This window comes from Penicillium waksmanii, assembly GCF_028829765.1.
Source record: "Penicillium waksmanii strain IBT 27052 chromosome Unknown utg000001l:1.0-4852451.0:1.0-4856178.0, whole genome shotgun sequence".
In the NCBI taxonomy this organism is placed as follows: Eukaryota; Fungi; Ascomycota; class Eurotiomycetes; order Eurotiales; family Aspergillaceae; genus Penicillium; species Penicillium waksmanii.
This window is the reverse complement of record NW_026643248.1, coordinates 434,151-453,094: the sequence shown is the minus strand read 5'-3', so window position 1 is coordinate 453,094 and position 18,944 is coordinate 434,151. Positions and strand designations below refer to the sequence as shown.

The 18,944-nt window shown below is 49.0% G+C and overlaps 8 protein-coding genes across 8 annotated transcripts; 1 reads left to right on the top strand and 7 right to left on the bottom strand.

Annotated features, from left to right (window-relative positions):
- Window positions 1–187: 187 nt before the first annotated feature.
- N7481_000156 (uncharacterized protein) lies at window positions 188–2,125 on the bottom strand (the record flags this gene model as incomplete). Its single annotated transcript, XM_057259375.1, has 8 exons — window positions 188–344; window positions 408–609; window positions 677–838; window positions 908–1,223; window positions 1,288–1,432; window positions 1,500–1,790; window positions 1,863–1,915; window positions 1,979–2,125. The coding sequence occupies 8 exons, from the start codon at window positions 2,123–2,125 to the stop codon at window positions 188–190; spliced, it is 1,473 nt and encodes a 490-aa protein (XP_057127207.1).
- A 581-nt stretch (window positions 2,126–2,706) lies between these two features.
- On the bottom strand, window positions 2,707–4,203 carry N7481_000155 (uncharacterized protein; the record flags this gene model as incomplete). Its single annotated transcript, XM_057259374.1, has 4 exons — window positions 2,707–3,504; window positions 3,572–3,832; window positions 3,894–3,991; window positions 4,071–4,203. 4 exons carry the CDS (start codon window positions 4,201–4,203, stop codon window positions 2,707–2,709), a joined length of 1,290 nt encoding a protein of 429 aa, XP_057127206.1.
- Window positions 4,204–4,686: 483 nt separating this feature from the next.
- N7481_000154 (DSD1 family PLP-dependent enzyme) lies at window positions 4,687–5,791 on the bottom strand (the record flags this gene model as incomplete). The annotated part of the gene is made up of 2 exons (XM_057259373.1): window positions 4,687–5,637; window positions 5,672–5,791. The coding sequence occupies 2 exons, from the start codon at window positions 5,789–5,791 to the stop codon at window positions 4,687–4,689; spliced, it is 1,071 nt and encodes a 356-aa protein (XP_057127205.1).
- Window positions 5,792–7,867: 2,076 nt separating this feature from the next.
- Window positions 7,868–9,617, bottom strand: N7481_000153 (amino acid permease/ SLC12A domain-containing protein; the record flags this gene model as incomplete). Its single annotated transcript, XM_057259372.1, has 2 exons — window positions 7,868–9,056; window positions 9,106–9,617. 2 exons carry the CDS (start codon window positions 9,615–9,617, stop codon window positions 7,868–7,870), a joined length of 1,701 nt encoding a protein of 566 aa, XP_057127204.1.
- A 1,197-nt stretch (window positions 9,618–10,814) lies between these two features.
- On the bottom strand, window positions 10,815–12,992 carry N7481_000152 (RNA exonuclease; the record flags this gene model as incomplete). Its single annotated transcript, XM_057259371.1, has 1 exon — window positions 10,815–12,992. One exon carries the CDS (start codon window positions 12,990–12,992, stop codon window positions 10,815–10,817), a length of 2,178 nt encoding a protein of 725 aa, XP_057127203.1.
- A 211-nt stretch (window positions 12,993–13,203) lies between these two features.
- On the top strand, window positions 13,204–14,385 carry N7481_000151 (PICOT family protein; the record flags this gene model as incomplete). The annotated part of the gene is made up of 2 exons (XM_057259370.1): window positions 13,204–14,235; window positions 14,317–14,385. 2 exons carry the CDS (start codon window positions 13,204–13,206, stop codon window positions 14,383–14,385), a joined length of 1,101 nt encoding a protein of 366 aa, XP_057127202.1.
- Window positions 14,386–14,748: 363 nt separating this feature from the next.
- Window positions 14,749–16,296, bottom strand: N7481_000150 (putative Gamma-butyrobetaine hydroxylase subfamily; the record flags this gene model as incomplete). Its single annotated transcript, XM_057259369.1, has 1 exon — window positions 14,749–16,296. One exon carries the CDS (start codon window positions 16,294–16,296, stop codon window positions 14,749–14,751), a length of 1,548 nt encoding a protein of 515 aa, XP_057127201.1.
- Window positions 16,297–17,593: 1,297 nt separating this feature from the next.
- On the bottom strand, window positions 17,594–18,787 carry N7481_000149 (uncharacterized protein; the record flags this gene model as incomplete). Its single annotated transcript, XM_057259368.1, has 1 exon — window positions 17,594–18,787. The coding sequence occupies one exon, from the start codon at window positions 18,785–18,787 to the stop codon at window positions 17,594–17,596; it is 1,194 nt and encodes a 397-aa protein (XP_057127200.1).
- Between the last annotated feature and the right edge of the window lie 157 nt (window positions 18,788–18,944).

The following is an 18,944-nucleotide window of genomic DNA, read 5'->3' as shown; positions in this document are numbered from 1 at the left end:
GGTTTCTGACATGCACCACAGAAATTGTATGATATTTAGTAGTCCGGGTTCGCGGCTGGGCCGACGATTCCATGTCAGAGTGTACTATAGAATTCAAAACATAACTGAGTTCACCCGATAATCGGGGACAAGTGATCATTTCTTCAAGTTTTAAACCCAATAGTTCGAAACAACGCAAACGACACAACTACGCCTTTGTCGGGACCTGCCCTCTCTCCCTTTGTCTCCGAACCTCCGCAGCAACCACCTCCTCCGGCTCCGGCGCTTCAATGGGGTATTTCTTAAACAAATATCCAGCAATCAGTGAAACGACACATATAGCACCCATCCAAACAGTCGTCGCACTGTCAATATGTTAATCCCTGGCAGTAATTCAAGTTATAGTTTCGACAGAATTGTGAACATACCTGAATCCGGGAATATACCGGGGCGCATCATGGTCTGGCCAGAGAAAAACACCATAAATGGAAGCAGTGTTTCCAAGCGCATTAACCAAACCAATTGCTACTGCGCGCTTCTCGGCGGGGTAGCAGATTATATTCGCAACCCACATCAAGACAAGAGGAGATGTGCCGTAGATACAGCCGAAGGCGAAAGTGGTGAAGATATCTATGCATGCCAGGTCAGTCTAGGTGCCGAAGAAAGATATTGTGTGGAACAAGGCACTGAGACGTACAGCGGACGGTGTCATTACTATTCGCACAGACGACGATGAAGGATATCGTCCCGATTCCGGAGAACAAGGAGATGAAGTAGGCCTTATTCTTGAAGTGATCTGCGACGAAGCAGAAGACTAATATGAACACTACAGCGCATGCGTATGGTGGAATGGTATGATCTATAATGGTTAGTTAATTCTCCGGATCATAAGAAACATGGGCATCTGATGATTGTCATGATGACTTACATTGTCCCTCCCAGTTCTCCCACCCAAAACTCTTGACGAGCGTCGGGATAAAGTACTGGATTGTCTGTGCTCCGGTAACAAGGGCATAGAGCAGGGCGAGCGTCCAAGTTCTCCAGTCTTTTACGACCATCTTCAGAGCTTCCTTCTCAGAGACTCTTCCGTGGGCGCCTTGTGTGTTGCCTAAACCGTCATACGCAAGACGTTGGCTGGCGAGAAGTTGCTCTTCTGGCGTGAGCCAACGCGTGTTGGATGGGTAGTCTGCCATGAAGAACCAAAGAATACAGCCAACAAAAGAGGATCCGCAACCTTCGATTATCTGAGAACCGTTAGCTATCTACTGACCTGTGTGTATATTGAAGGGAATATTGGTGAAAGCATACAAATAACCATCTCCACCCATCAATCCCTCGTGCTCCGTCCAGATATTCCGTGATAACACCGGCGAGTAACCCCGACAAACCTCCAGCCACGGCCACAGAGGTATAATAGATTGCAAAACGACTCGCAAGCTCATATCGTCGATACCTGGAAATATTAGCTTGTCGAGTTCACCAGATTGTCCAGAACGAACAGGAAAAATGGAAGAGCTCACCAAGAGGAAAGGTAAAATGCAATACCAGGAGCGAACCCCGACTCAACAAACCCCAAAACAAATCTCACAGCGGCGAGTTGTTTCCAGTTCTTCGTCGCGGCCATTGATGCAGCAACTACCCCCCACAACAGCGCCAGACCGCAGAGATATAACGATGGTCGCACGCGGGCGATTATCATGTTGGAGGGAACCTCGAAAATGACATAGGACACGAAGAAGAGTAAGAGAATGACGGAGTATTGATTTGATGTTAGATGGAAGTCATCTTCCAAGCCGCCGGTTTTGGCATTACTAGAAGCGTTGGTTCTCTTAGAAAGTGTTCGATAAACGGAGTGTGGGCATGGAGGGACCTGAATCATTTACCCGATATTTGCGCGGTCTAGATAGCCCAAAACAAAAAGAATCCAACAACAAGGCTATAGATGATGACTGCATTAGTGTGATAAAATAAAGGCAATACTTGGCTTGAGTCCACTCACGATGATGCGAAAGTCAAGTTTGCGCAGTAACCTCTTCTCCTCCGGTGATCCGGGGACATAACTCGCAGCTAGAGAGATCGCTGTAGTATGATCGATACTCTCTTCCCACTCTTGGGCAGACTTTTCGTCAAGGTGATGGGCAGTCATTATTTGCGTTAGCTGACTTTATTAGCATCAACGAAGAAAAACATTCATGAATGGAAGATGGCAGGCATGTTTGCTTTTAGTACCCTTTCTCCCTCTGCTGATCGTCATGTCTCCGCAGTTGAGAGAAGTGGGGAAATGCAGAATCCGGGGTAAACAGAAGTCGGTTGCAGAGTCGGCGATTTACCGGTCTGGTTCTGCGAGCCTTGCGGGATGCTGAGCGTTGTCGGTGAGCTTGGGATCGGGGATTTGCCGATACTCTACGATTGGGGGAAACGGGGGCATATATGACCTTCAAAAAGGGGATCAATGCATTGCTGGCGAATAATGTCTTTTCATGGGAATAACCTCGAGTGCATTGATCATCTTATGTTGCCATTCGCACCAGTCGGCGTAAGCCCGACGGGGTTATGGCCGAGTATGTCCGGCCCAGGCTTGTCAGGACAAGATCCTGAAAGTAACTTTGAATAGGCTTCGAAGAATGGAGAAAGTACATGTCAAACTTCAATTTCTAAATCTAAACTTTTATTTTCATCTCCCAGCCTTGATTGAATTAATGATGGCCATCTCGTGAGATTGGCCGATCATAATGATGAAATCTTAGAGGACCTCATCACCACACCAAAGCCACCAAGCAGTGCAGAAATTCCCGTGAAAACAATCAAAGGACCATAGCCAGATCCATATGCCTTCGCAGCTGCTCCCTTCCATGCGTCGTTCTTCAGCAATGCTTCGCTAAGGGGACCGCTGATGACGTTTCCAATTCCCCGACCAGTGGACAAGAATCCGAAGACAATACTAGGATCGGTATACGCACTCTTCTTTCGAACTTCATTGACGATGGCGGGCCAGGTGGAGGTAAAGCACCCGGCAAACAGGCCGTAGAAGATGCAGAATATGTACAGCGGAGGAAGAGAATCGGCGAATCCCCATATCAAGAATACGGCAATGGTACTTCCGACGGTGGAGGCGAGAATGCACGTCGTAGCGTGGAATCGATCTACCATTGATCCCATGGCGATACAGCCGAAGACAGATGCAAGGTTGAATAAGATGACCGTCAAGGTTGCTTGGAGGCCGCTTGCCCCGACGGTGCGGGCATAGGTGGGAAGATAGATAGTCGGGAGGAAGTAGCCCATGGCTTCGAGAATGTTTCCAGTCTCGTAAATCACGAATGTTGAGTTCCACAAGAAGCGGAAATCTAGTGGTCGAGATCGCGAGGTGCGGGAAATGGGGAGTCGAGGTCGAACAAAGAAGAGAAGTGGACCGCCCATAACGAGGAGAATGATAGACCAGGCCCGAAGAGCTGTCTGATGGCCAAAGCTATCCAGTAGCCACTGCAAGACAATTGGAAGAATAACGCCTGATACCCCGGTTCCAGCCTAGATGAGATATGAGCATTGATACTGTCTGGAATGAGGCAATTCAATCAGTGTTGGTTATACGCACCCACATAATGCCAAAGGCAAGTCCCTTCCTTTGCACAAACCAGTCATCCATGAAGACAATGGTCGGTGCATACGCCAAACTTGAGCCAATTCCGTACGCGACACCTTGGGAGACAATGAGATGGGTTGTCGTCTTAGCGAAAGAGCTCATTGCGAGCGCGAGACACATAATCAGAAAGCCCACTGGGGCAGCCCACAGCTTGAAGCGGGGAAGACCCTGAATCATAATGAAGGCGAGGGGCAAGAGCATGTAGGAAATACCCTGATAGCCAATTTATTAGCGACATATATCCATAAAATATTTTCGGTAGAAGAAATCTCACCATCGCACAAGTTCCAACCACAGCAATGTCTCCAGAGCTCTTGAAAGGCTCATGAGTGCTATAATAATCCTGGAAAATTCCGTAGGAAAATGTGAATCCTATATCCGACCACGCGGTTAGTAAATAATTCAGATCCAGGCCATGATAAAGGATATTACGGAGTATACATGCACATACCCCAGATTAAAGCTTCAATCATGAAACATGCTGCAAGGAAACCCCATGCGCCGCGGCCCCGATCCACTGGTGGAAGGTTGGCTTCGTGTAGGTCAGCAGTGCTGCCATCGGGGGACACTTCGATTTGCTCCATGGAGATGATTCCTAGCAAGAAGTACCAGGAATATAAATCGTGCTAAATGGAAAGGAAATCGATACCTTTTAAGTGGCACTCAGTGGCAAACTTTTCCTTTGGGGGGCCGCCTCCGCCCTTCTTTTGACAAGGCGGGTCCAATGTGGAGTCACTCCAACTATTTAAAGAGCTCCACCGCCCCTCGTAGGGTGTAGGGTGCAAATGAGATTACCAGGCTCGACTTCCTACTCCTGACGACTGAAAGCAAAGCGCAAGTCGGATTTTGAGAGACTGAAGAACGTAAATCGCTTGTGTGGATTTCAGGACTAGTCATAAGAACGCAACAATTTATCAATTCCTACATTGCCTGTATAAGGAACAGAGACAAATCAGCATTGTCGAAATGAACCTTTATTTTCTTTGGCTCGTCTATAATTCGAGTAATTGGATTATAATGACCGAAATGAAATCTAATATGCATCTTCCAGTGTTGGGACAAGGCCATTATTGCACCTTGCCCCGAGAATCAACGGGCCAGATCTCCTCAATCACACCGTTGCGATGCGCATAGTAGAAATCATGCAGGTTGACAGTGGGGTCAATATGGCTAGGAAGCATCTCGACACGGTCGCCAACCGATAGAGCTGGTGAGCCCTCCTCCCACATGAGAGAGCCGTGTTCATCGCCCAGGACACCATATTCATACCTGGAGTCCTTGCACTCAGCCAGGCCGCTGTCTGTGGTCAACGACTTGAGTCCAGTGTCGATTGTGACTGCTCGGGGACCCTGCTGGCTGATAACTGTTGATAGCAGAACAAGACTGTGGGAGAAGAAGGAGCCAACAGCGTTGCGGTAGTCGACGTCCATAAAGATGAAAGAACCAGGCTGAAGCTCAGTGACACCGGGAACGCTGGCGCAGAACTCAGCAGTCCCGGTTCCACCGGTGGTGACGACCTCGATGTTAAAACCAGCCTTTCGGAATGCGTCGGCAGTGCCGGTCAGAGTAGCCATCGACTCCAGACATTGCTTCTTGCGGTCCTCGTAGTCGTGCAGATGTTGCAGATGACCCTCATATCCTTGGACACCGATCAGCTTCAAGTGCTTGAGCCCTCCAACGTGTCGTGCCAGTGCAAGAGCCGGCTCGCCGGGCTTAACGCCGGTACGGTGCAATCCAACATCGAGATCAATCAGGGTTGTGATGGGGTCCGCGATGCCCGACTTCGCCAATGCATCATTGATGGCCGAGGCACCAACTTCGCTATCGACAACAATGCGAATCTTGGGGTACTTGCGGTACAACTCCACCAAGCGCTGGACCTTGACGGGGCCCACAATCTCGCAAGTGATGAGCAGATCATCAAAGCCCGCTGCAGCGATAGCCTCCGCCTCGCTAATCTTTGCGACACAACCTCCCTTAGCTCCAGCCTTTGCGAGTTTGCCAGCGAGAATTGCGCTCTTGGTCGTCTTCAGATGAGGCGGATGTTCAGGCCGGTGGGAGGAGCTTATCCATGAGCTTCTTAATATTGGCCTCCATGAGATCCAGATCCACGATCATCGAGGGAGTATCGAGGCTATCGACGGGATCGCCGACTTTCGGAGAATAAGGCATTTTGAAAACGGGATTGATCGACTTTGGCTGCTTGGGTAGTGAGTATGTTTGTCGTAGAAAATAAATCGAGGGGTAAAAAAGGTGGGGGAGTTGGCAATTTATGTGGCTGCAAGGGGGAAGGGACACGGTGACATGCAGATCGGGACTGCTGGAGAGGGACCCGACCAAGTTCCAATGTGTCCGAGTCCCTGACGAGAGATTGGGTGTTATCACCAATGCTACCCCAGGTCCATCCCACTCGGGCATGGCATTGCTGATTCGCGCAGCAGGCGGGCATCCACTAGAACCGGTGGATACCCCCGCGCTAGAAGGTGGTGTCAACCCCCACACATCGGCGCATTGCCGAGATGAGAATCCCGAGGGAAACTGTGACAATCACCCTTGAAATTGACGGGAATGACTATGAAATACCAACAGGGTTCAGCTAGTAGGTGTTTCCAAGACTACTCGAGTCAGAGCTTAGTGCGCGGCTGGAACTCCTTCGGCTTACCGAATTCGGATATACCCGAACCTCAGTCGGACAAAGCACCTGTCATTAAACTTGAAGTCCGAACCCTGGATCAGGGATGTATTCTTTGTTTTTCAAACACCATTGTTAAATCCTTCAATCGTTTCCAAATTGTATGAATGACTTCCTTCGGCAACTATTCGGAGGTTCTTTCATTCGAAATATATATATATACAACCATCACCCGGTATGGATCGAGCACTATCAGAAACTTGAACTTGAAAGAGCCATTGAGCTCGAAGACGCTTCCAAGGTTTCAAGAAACGATTCAAATTTGAACTTTTTCCATGGTTCCGAATTCAGTCCATCTGGGCATTACTACTAGTACTAATTACTAGTATTCGAATACCTAATACTAGCACTTCTAGTAGCATTATGGATACTGTCCAGAGTTCCAGAGGATGATACTACAAGAAATACTAACAATCATGTTTTCAGAACTTCTCACCGAAATCATACTAATTATTGTTACTCAAATGTCTGACACAGAATCCATCAGTCGCCTAGCACGAACCAATCGCCGTTTCTCGGCAATAGCAGGTGAGTATCTCTTCAAGCGCGCGGTCTGAGAACAGGTTCACACTGGCAGATTGCTAAAAACGGCGGTTCTCAACGACAATAGGTGCATTATTTTGCGGGCCATGAAATTCGGCCAGGATCTCAATGTGTTCTTTAGTCTCAGTCCGATGGAGCTAATCACACATGGCCTAGCACCAGAAATCATGACGATTAAGGGCTTGGCTACTCCGTTAGGCCTGGCAGCTGCGATGAAAAATCATGACATGCTTGACTTCCTTCGTGCACGAGGAGCGCATATTGGGTCTTATTGGTATCCGCTTAGAGAATTCAAGCTGGAGAACACCGAATGAGCTGTTTCGGCTTATTCAACGAGGCCAGTCTGTTAAGATGAAGTTTCTTCATTTGTGTGACGGCGCCGATCCTTCAATTTTTGATATTTTGCATATACTTTTTATTTTCAACCTTATAGGCGGTAGTAATTAGTATAATTAAATATCCCATTTTATGCTTCTAAATATATTCAAGCTATTACTACCTAGTAGTAGTAGTAGTAGTAGTAGTAGTAGTAGTAGTAGTAGTATTAGAGAACTACCAGATATAAATTCTTTGGCACCAATCAAGCGCTATTTCTCGGGCCTTGTGACTAAATATAATCACCAACTTGATACTTCTGGGGTCGCAAGAAAGAACAATTCTGACTGGAAGTCAAAGAACTGGCCAGTGCTATACTATTAGTAGCACAATGGGCCAAATCCTATTTGAAGGCCCATGGCTTTCGCATTGAGATCAATACATTGCCCAGGTGGTTACCTTCAATGCCGATGAGGCTGTAATATGTTTCGAGTTTGCACGGGTGGGTCCCATTCAAGATCTTATGCTCGCTTTTTATCACCGAGAACAAAAGCTCTGGAAGTTAATGTGATGCTTCGGGTATCTGACTTTGATATTGACCAGAGCGAGAACTTGCATAGAGGGATATTCATTCGTGTCATTCAATTGATAAATAGTGCCAAACAAGCCCTGATAATAACACCTACCAAGCAAAGAATCTATATTTCCCGCTTCTCTCGGCGATTCCTTCGAAGGCCGAATATCTGTAGAATTTCCGTCCAGAAGCCCGGGGCGTATTCAGTAAAAGAGGCCTCATACGCGTCAATCACAGGTCTATCCCAAATAAGATCTGCTTCTTGTGCCTTGACGAATCTAGTCCGTTTGATAAGTTTCCATCCAAAGAACAAAACTGGCGCAATCAAAACCATGGTGTAGTATGTAAAGAAATCGCCGACCGCCCAGTTTCCGGGCAGGAATGTCGAGTAGCCGTATGTGCAGACGATCATTGTCATCCAGACCAACCCAATCCATGCCGAGTAGGGTTGGAAGTAGCCATAGTAGGGCAGAGTGCGACGATCGATGTTCTGTGCCCTCAAGGCGCGGTAGAAGAATATGTATGTGATGCAAATGATAATGTAGTCAATGACCTGCGCGGCTGTGATGATGTTCGTCAACCAGGTCAAAACTGTTGAAGATCCCTTGGATACATTGAGGAAAGCGAGGAAGGGGAAAATCATCACGACCAGCAAGCAGTAGATGGGAACGCCCTTCTTGGTGCACTTTCTGAAGATCTTTGGTGCCTGTCCTTGTAGAGCGAGACTGTAGAGACTACGAGCTCCATAATAGGTGTAAGCGTTGCCAGCGGAGAAAATGCTAGTCACCAATAGTGCATTCGTGATATGTGGGAGTACTGAGATGCCGAGGTTATTCATAGCGATAACATAAGGAGAGGCGGCGGCGGTTCCGGAGCCAGCGGCGGAGCCTGACAAAATATCCAACAGAGTCTTGTCGTTATAAGGGATGACAATTCCCACACACAGCGCACTTCCGATGAAGAAGAATGCGAATCGGAGGTATGTAGTCTTGAACGCAGTCTTCAAGTATCTTCGAGGTAGCTTTGTCTCACCAGCTACCATGGCCATATACTCGGGTCCAACAATAGTGAACGAGGCACTCCAAAGCGCACCGAGAAATCCCTCAAATTGACCTAGTGGCCCCGTTGTGATGTATTCCGCAAAAGACCCTGGGTTGTTCCAGTATCGGAATCCATAAGCGTCATGTTTCGGATTACCACCGACCATTGTGATGAATGTGAAGAGGAAGACAATGAGGATTAGGATGACCTTTCCTGTTGCGAGCCAAAATTCTGCTTCACCATACCATTTCACGGTAAAGGCATTGAGAATACTAAAATAATTAGCGTCGAACAGATTGACAGGATGAGGGAGCAACACACAAGTAAATCACGATACAAGCAGCGACTACTGCTTCTACCGGAATGTCATCTCGCCAGAAAGTCAATACCAAGTTAAGGGCCGTGATCTCAAAGGGAATCAGTAAGACCTCGTAAAGGAAGAAATTCCACCCGGCCCAGAAGCCAAAGGATTCATCAACCCATTTACCAGCCATGCGGATAAAAGCACCACTGACGGGCATAAAAACCGCCATTTCAGCCATGCAGTTATTGACCAGTCCCATCATACAAGAGTAAATAGTGTAGGCCAAAAACAAACTACCCGGTCCACCTTTCGTCAAGCCAGCCGTAATGCTCACGAAGGTCGCCGTACCAATCGAACCACCAATGGCGATCAACTGAATCTGACGATTGCCCAGGTGTCGTTTCAGTTGATCATTATTGTCAATAACAGTCGCGACATAGTGTATATCATTTTCGGAGTCGGGAACGGCTTCCGCGACATCCTTCTCGTTCACCCCCATCTCGACTTTGTCCCTGTCATAACTCGCCATTGAAAGGAAGTGGGTATTCTGACTCCACAATGTGTATGTAAGGAAAGAGAGTACGTGTGAAGATCTCAGCAGAGCTAAGTGTATATAGCTCTCTGCTGGTACATCATGACCCCGGATCAAAAGCGCGCACCACCCTGGTTTAAATACTAATAAGCCGCCATCCCCTCAATCGAAACAAACCCTCATCTTCCTGCTCGCTAGCCCTCCCGTATCAAAGGCCCGTGTGCCGAGCCCAGTTATCGTCCGAAATAGATAGCAGGGTTCTTATTCGCCTCAAGCCCTCCTCGCCTGCGCCAGTCTTGGCTTGGAAAACCTTAGGGCCGCCACTGCACCAATGACAGCTTCTTCCCCGCAACCTTGTCTGAGTATCTTCCTATCGCGTGGGAAACCTAATAAGGACGGAAATCGGGAGCCCTTCCGATGGTCAGCTTGCTCGAGATAACCCCCTGTCGTTGATATCCCGAACGGTCGGTTGAGCCGACGTGACGCAAAAGCGTGGCGTAAGATAAAGGCGTGCTCTGCTATCTAGCATGAGATTCTCGCATCGATTGATAAGACAGGGAACTTATTTATTCAGGGATAGATAGAATGATGCAGGTCAATACTAGGTCAATACCGCAATACCTACTCGTTTCAAAGATAGAGATGGGCCCATCTCAAATATCGTTGACAGTCATGAGTACGTGCCCACCTGAGCATAAGGTGAGGCTATCCCCTTTTCCACTTTCTCTCCCGCCCGGCTTACTTTCGCCACCACCGTAAAAGGGGCGCTCGCACGATCCGGGCGCGGGGAAATTTGGGCGAGGGTAAGATGCCTATAAAAGGTAGGTGTGGCACCGTAGAACTGATGATGAATATTGGAGGCAGACTGAGAGATACTCAGCAGGTGTATTACTCGTGAAAGAGACCCATGCTCGCGATTTGGAGCCTCTTAGGGCCCTTTGTCAGACGATACTAAGCTCATCTCATCAATGGCGTGGCAAGGATTTGATTGAATACGGGAAAGGGGCTGAATCCCTCAAAGCTGAGTGTTAGGGCTGTGTCTGTGTCTGTGTCCGTCGCGTGGTCCGAAACTCCACTCCAGGCCCAATCACCCGAGGATCTACAATCGGAAGACGCGAAACAAGTCGAGAGACCTGCTTCTTGCAGGTTGGAATGGTTGTTTTGGTATCACAAAGAATTTACATATCCGCTGTTTCATTTGACACACATCAATCCACAGCCCTCGCGGGCCTGCTCGCAGGCCTTCTTCAGGGCTTGCTCTTCCGTATCTGTCCACTTCACGCTTAGCTCATCCCAGGGCTTGCGCGAGTTGAATTCCTCGCGATAGGTTCTGTGCATCGCTTGGAGACGACTGACTTCGCGCGGGTCGCCGGTACCAGTGTAGACAATAAACATGGTACAAGGCGGGAGAGACTCGTAAATGCGGGCGATGTCGGTGACGGTTTGGGTAACGGTTTCCGCAAGAACATTGTCTACCGGAGCCGCACCGGTACTATCTCCAATGCTTGTTGTGGGGGTGGTCTCCTCTGGCGGAGAAACCAAGGTCGTAGAGGCGTTGGCATTGTTAGGGTCTGGAGCACGGTTGCACCAACCGCGAAGGTGTTCAAGATTGCGGAGGCGCGCCCATGTAAAATCAACACCGCCACCTGGAATAGAAGGGTTTGATTCATCGCCGTTGACAGCCACTGCAACACCATTGACAACGTCATTGTCGTCGCGGCATCCGATTGAGGCAGTCGCCTGCGAACCAAATCCTCTCTCGGGACTGCCCCAGTCCACTACTGCACCGGTGCGTCCCTCGCCAGGGGTCGCGCTTTTCCCTACTCGGGTAGACCGACCAAGTCGGCGGAAAATACTTTCGTTTGATGCATCACTGGTACCCCAACGCTCTCCCTTTTCACACTTTTGTTTGACCAGTTCAAGGACTGCTCGAGCGTCCTCGACCGAATCGTGGCCGTTTCCTCCCTTCTGAATCTCTTTATTCACATACTTCTGGGTAAGCCACTTGAGGCTGCATTTTAGAGGCGGACCACGGGGGTGGGGGTAGATGATGGCAGTGTCGACAATGAAAGGGTGTGTAAGTTTGAGTGCCGTAAGGTCGGAATTCAAAGAATGACCAATCAGAATAGACTGGGGTGTCAATATCGTAAGAAGACGTTGTTGAATATCGGCCAATGTAGTAGTAACCGGATCAAGCATCTCCTTTGTGATACCGGAATACTGGGTGAGGTAGTTGGTTACGGGTCGCGAGGGCTGAACCAGCTCGTCCAGAACGACCTCGCCGTCCCAGCCAACAAGACTAATACGGGCCAGTTCAGACTTATCTCCTTCAGTCAGACACATCTCGCAATCTAGAGATAGGATCTTTCGTCCGGCCGTAACGCTACCACTTTCAATCTCGGCATCTGGAACAATCCCAGCATCCAGGTTAGCAACGTCCGTGTCCACCCAGCCATCCTCTGCAGATCGATTGTTACGTCGACGTGACTCGACCTCTTGCTCCTTCTCAGCGTCTGAGCCAAGAAGGGCCGGGTGAAGGGGATATTCGCTATCACGAAGATCCTCCAAGGAACTGATGAACGTAGTGATGGGGGTTCGTTTGAAGATCGCGCTCTTGTCGACTCGCGGAGGGCGGGCACCTTTGCGGCTGGAGTCATCCTTTGTCTTGGGAAGTGACGACATTAAGATAGCTTGCAAAGGCGAGTGCACTTTGTTATATTTGTTATCGCCAGGGGCCTTGACGGGCCAAACATGAGGAAACATATCGCTCAATGGGCGAAGGGGTTCGGGCAATGTATCTGATGAAAGTGCTCTAGGATTATAGCGATGCGATCGGTCTGGAGGTGGAAGACCTTCTTTCCAATTTCGAAAGTCTTCATTTCGTCTATCGTCGGAGGTATCATTTTCTTGGATTGAGTCGCCGGAAGGGACTTTTTCCTCGCCATTATGGCAATCGCCGGCGGTAATTGGCTTTAGTGGGATGGTGCCGTCAAACATGCCGATTTCCAAGCCCGGAACCATCAAGACGACCACCTTGCGCACATGGCCGGAGTGTTTGACAGCGATCCATTGAGGTGCAATACCATCTGCGAAACAATACAGCAGGAGGCCTTGGAGGTCTGCGATTCGAATTGATGACTGTAGTCGACCTTCAACGTAGGTCAAGACGGGGTATTTGGTCTTCTCGCCGTCAGCACGCCTCTTCTTGCTTGAGCGCGCCATCTCGCCCGAGCTCTTCTTTGTTGAATCGTCGGTCTCGGGGGAGGCTTCGTTTAGGCGAGCGAGTGTATCAGCGACGCCCATACCATTGTCTCGGGGTTCGGCGACGGGATCGGGGTCATCATCGCGCTTTCTCTTTTGTTGTCCAGGCATGACTTGAGGAGATGTCTGTCAATTGGAACGAAGCAGTCTCAATTCGGTAAATGACTGGGAAATTCGCGATGCTCACGTGTTGATAAGAAGATAAGGAAAGGACATCTGGCACGTGATCGTCAACTCTAGGCCGAATTAGGAGATCACGGGACATGATCGGATAAGCGTGACCCCGTGACCCCGTGACCCAGTGACCGCGCTTGACCATACAATGACCATACAATACGCATCTGATAACGCAGGATCGCCGGAAAATTCACCCTCCACTCTCGTCACGCCATCCTCCGCCCCGGACAACTCTGATTCTTTCACCATCACCCAGAGGCATTCATCCCTCTATCAAATCCACCCTGAAGACTCGACAAACAACCGCCGGGGGCCTCGCCTGTTTCGACTAACTCTACACTCCCCGCTCATACCACTTCCCTCCTCCGCACCGTCCACACGCGACCCCTCACCGATGTCGTCCCTCACCGAAGTCCCCTCGGAGGACGCCTTCGCGCAGCACATGAGCAATGCCCCTCCCGAAACCCTCATCATTCTCTACTTCTATGCTTCATGGGCCGCCCCTTGCACACAGATGCGCAATGTCCTCAGCGCCCTCGCCTCTCAGTACCCCGCCACAACCCCACCAACAGTCTCGTTTGTCAGCATTGACGCCGAGCAGTTGCCCGATATCTCAGAGGAGTACGATGTGTCCGCCGTGCCGTTTGTCGTCTGCGTGAAGAACGGGGAGATTTTGGAATCCATCAGCGGCAGTGACGCTATCAAAGTTCGCGATGCTATCGAACGCCATGTTGGTGGTGGCGCCCCCACCGATGGTGGTCACAGAGCGCATATTCCTCCTCCTCTCTCGGCGGTTGCCCGTGAGAATGGCCCTGTGACTGCCACCCAGCAGCCTGTTTCTACCTCCGATGGCTCGGTTGGACCTGCCGCCAATGCGGTCCCGGTCTCCGCTGACCCCGCTCTCACACCCGAGCAGTCGAAAGAAGCCCTCTTTGCCCGCCTGGGCGAACTTGTCAAGGCCGCTCCCGTCATGCTCTTTATGAAGGGTACCCCCAGTTCCCCGCAGTGCGGCTTCAGTCGGCAGCTGGTTGGCATTCTACGTGAGCGCAGTATCAAGTATGGATTCTTCAACATTCTGGCCGATGAGGATGTTCGTCAAGGTCTGAAGGAGTTTGCGGAATGGCCTACTTTCCCTCAATTGTGGGTCGCCGGAGAGCTGGTTGGTGGTTTGGATATTGTGAGTCTCGTCCTGTCTTTCTTGCTTCTTGTTCTTGTTTTCCACTAGAATCCCTTACTAACCTACTCTTCTTTCTTCAAGGTCCGCGAGGAAATCAATGCAGACCCTGACTTCATGGGAGAATTCTCTGTCAATAAGCCCGTAGCTTGAGTTAGTCCCTGGATGATACCCTTTCCTTGCCTCGGGGCTGGATGCTGTATTTCCGCCGTGATGATATACGTTTTTCCTTGATATGAAAAAAAGAGATCTAGTGTAAGAGATTTGTAATTCTTCAGGTCATACATTTCAAAATAGAGATACTGGATTCGGATGAGTCGGCTTGCTATTCCCGATAAGAGGGGAGTTGCAAGGCTGAGTATGGACATTGATTGTAAGATGACTATCCACGAGCTAAAAGCTGCGATATTCGGCGTGGCATACTTCTTTGCTGTTCTAGCTTCACCAATTACTAAGAAGATGAAATCAAAATGACACGGTATAAACCTTGAAATGATATGCTTCCGTCTATCCAATTCAATTGGCCTCTTCCACATTCTCCACCTCTGCATGTTGAGCTTGAGATTGCTGCATAGCAGCAATGGCGATCTGCTTTTCCTTCGCAATACGGGCCTTGATTTTTCTTACAGACCTCATCGGATCGCCGTAATTCCACTGATCAGGGAACTTCTTCGCATGCGTGGCAAAATTGGATAGCAATGCATCCTCGTCCACATACGCACCAGCCAACCAGCGCGAACCAGAAGAAGTATTGAATTTGTTCCGAGCATGGACAATTCGTCGATTGGCGAAGATCACACACTCGCCGGGATTAAGCTTCAGCTGGAAAATCGACGACTTACTTTCCAGCAGGTAGGTAAATGTCTTCAGCGCATGTCTCCATAGGTTGAAATGAATATGATTGCAGACGCCCTTTTCCCTTAATTTCGGAACTGGGGCTTGGAATGGAGGGGAATAGTTGACGTTGCGAAGTTGCCCGGTCACCTTGTCCAATTCAAATAGTGGTCGCGCGTTGCTGTAGACGTGGTCGTTATGCATATATTCAAACCCGAAAAGCCTTCGGGTCAGTGTTTTGTACTCGGTGGGATAATTTCTCTTCATTATTTCGGCTACCCGGAACGAGTCGGCGAAAAGTGACTCGCCTCCCTCGCATGAGTTCTCCAGGCAATGCAGTAGTTGATATCCGGGTGGCTCGTTCATGTATAGTAGATCCATATGGAAGCCGAGGTGTTGGTTTGTGTAGGCGACGTTCTTGGCTTGCGGCACTGTACGCACGTCCCATGTCTCCCCGTAGAAAGAGTTCCGAACAGGGCCCATGCGTTCCGAGATCTTCTTCACCATCTCTCGAGATTCCGGGATATCCTTGATAAATATCAAGCCCATGCGCTGAAGATTGCGCATTGACTCGGCGAACTTGCCATCGTTTGACATGTAGTCGTCGAAGGAAACCCAGTGTTGGAGGTCCCTCATCATCACGTCACCCCAGATAAGGGGTTTGGTAGATTTGGAGACGTTGTCATGAGTGTTGGTGGGGCCTGCCATCAGGGTGGGCACGTCCAAGGATGTGCTGTGAGTTTCGTCATATCCGGAAACGTCGTTGGCCCATTTGATATCCAAAGTAGTACCATCCCAGCTCATGTGGCGCGGATAGATCTTGCCGGGAATGTCGCTGGTTCGGAACGAGCGCTGGTTCGAGTGCGGGTCGACACAGCGCGGGCATCGACAGACATCCCGCAGGTACCAATATGGGAAGGTGGAGAATCCATGGACGAACGACCACAAGTGCAGGACATCCCGTTCGGCAGTAATTCGGTTTGGTTGGGTGACATTCACCTCAGTGTAATCGCTTCCTCGGCTAGATCTCTGGTGCGGGAAGGTGAGGTGACGGTTTTTATCGATTGATGTCTGTTTCAATGCAAGTTCCATCAATTGAGACAAATGGTCCTGGGCTGTGGGAATTCCCTCGGAATTGAACCGTTTGGCCGAGGAGACGAAGGTACGCAGGGGAAGGCCCGCCCGGCCCCGTGCGACCTGGCGAAGTACTCCTGAGGGTAAAGGACGCATTAAAGGGAGGAATTGATGCAATGACGCAGAAGAATGAAGCAAGAAATCAGAGAGCGGGATTGTGGAGGGGGAGAGAGGGCAACATGTGATGCGGTCGACCCCAGACTCTCCGGGGAAGTGACCCATTTCGTTCGGGGCCGAGGTCTCCCTGCTAGGCAGGTCGGGCGACACCTACGGCAGTCCATAGCCGCCAATGATGTAGAAACCCCACCGCGGGCTTTAGAGTGGCCTGAGCTTAGGAAGAATCACTAATGTCAGGCCATACTAACTATGGTACACCATCCTCATATATAGCAGACCGATTATAATAATGCTAGCCTGTCAATCTCAGTATCCACAACGACCTCAACAGGACCGGATGTTCTATCTTCCGGTTTGAACATAATATCCATAGTAGGCTCCTATTGGTCAATCGCAACTATGTAAACAAATCCCAAGCTACATTCACAATTGAAGCACCTTTGAAGAATCAGGGACGAAGGAATGATGAATCCCGTGGTGAAAGAGGTTTTAGGCCTTTAGTAGATGGAGATACTATCAATGAACTCCACAAACGAGACGGTACCCTTTACAGTGAACGTCGTAATGGAGAATAATTTGACTTCCGTGTGTATTTCGGTCACGGTGCTTTTATACTGTGCGCTAGCGAGTACAGTTGATTCTAACATTAGTAATTTGTTGGGTTGACTACTACACAATGGCCACGCCTCTTTTTATAAATCCCATGCGAGAAGATCACCTTTGGGCCCCAAATGAGAAAGCAGCCAACTAATTAATATATATCTTCTTTCCTTTGGAAAACTGACATATTGGATGATAGTATCACTCAATAGATTTACGAAGGATGTTCTCAATACTCACCATAATTAGGAAGTTACCCCCGAATTCTTGGTTAGACCGGTTCCCTTTGCAAGTTGCGTCGCAATTCGCAATCTTAGACTTTGGCCCTTGGGTTCATTGCTCTACCTCTATCTCGGCGTGACTATAACTAGTACTATAACTAGTAGTACTGGCTTACTGGATTTTGTCTGGCAAGTCTTGGCGCTCTCCTTCCTGGTTAGAATTGAGAATAGTAGCCCTGGTCAACCTGAGCTGATAAAGGACCATTACATATCATTCAATCTGATCCTGGCAAAGTCCAAACCTCCAACGATGGTGGTATATGAGTTCCAAGTTTCCGGACTATGTGGTCCAACTTGAATTTTCAACTGAGTTACTACTAGTAGTTGCTATAGTTGATGATATGTACATAGCAATCTCTTCCCTTCCTACTCAATTGTACAGGGCAGACAAACATTCAGCTGGAGATATTTGATTTAATCCCCAATGTCTCTAGATACCGATATAACTCCACGAATGAAGTCAACCATTCTTCTTCTTTGTGATGGAACGGCTCATTTCCGGCATATTTTCGTGGTCGTCGCCATTGTTTGATTGTTCCGAGTTTGTGAGGTGCGAAAAATGGTCCTTGCACCAGCTCATCCAAAATAAAATCAAGTTTCTCTGACCAAGGTGTATTTCCTGTTCGGAACGTATCGCCATTATCACTCGTGACTTGAAGTTGAAAATGCCTATGTAGATCCGAATCTTTGGACCAGAAAGTGTGATGGTAGGCCATACCATCAATTACAACACTAGCAAGCTGATGGACCGCCGGGGTATGCTGCCGTCCACAAGCAGAGGAGCCATCCTTGTTGAGCAAAAGCACACCCCCGGCAGTGATATCAAAAAGATCCATCATTCGAAGCAACTCTGTCAAAGAAGTGTCAAACGGCGTCAAAGGAGAAAATGTGTAGCGGTAGTACTCGGTGCGCACTTGGTTCTGCAAATTGCTCTTAGCAATTTTGTCAGCGACGAGGTTCATTCTGGCGGTGATGTGTGCAGTATTGGGTCGTCTTTTTTGATCTGGGTCCAGGGTGCGTTTCAAGAGATCGGGATTGTTTTCAAGCAAGGTACATGCCCGACGCAGCTGGCCAGAGGCTTGTGCGAAATACTGAATTTTAGCCGCACGCACGGCTGTACAGCATTCTTCGAGCTGTGCAAAAGATGAATTAGATGTAACCGGCGAAATCCCCTTGGATCCAACGGTGAACCGATTCAAATCTACCACGCTTGTCTGGTCCTCGACATATTTCAATATGTGAGCGTGAAGGTCGTCGGTGACCGAAGGGAGGTGTTGGAAGTCGGCACAGTTGACATTGAGTCCAATGACCGATCTATACCAGATTTCATCAACGTTGATACCAATCTGACAGGCCAGATCCCAGTAGCTTTTGATAAGTTCCTTCCTTTCAAAGAACGTGTCAGGGGTTATGCCGATCACAGTTTGGCAGCCGGGGTGAGACGAAATCGCAGCAGTAACTCTGGGATTGTCATATACTAGCAAATTGAGCACGTCCAAAACACGAAGATCGTCAATGATCGCGTGCGCCATTTCCGTTGGCACCAGCGACAAACTTTGAACGATCTCCTCGAAGCGTGGGTCGGGCATTTTGACGTTGTTTATGCAGTACTCTGCGCTCTGTGACTTCGAACAAAAGGTTAAGACGAAAACCTTCCGCCAAGAACGGAAGAGTATGAATCCTTTAATAAAAGACTGGTGCCAGAGTAGAACCTTCGAGTTGGATTGACCTTTGAGTCAGAGGTTG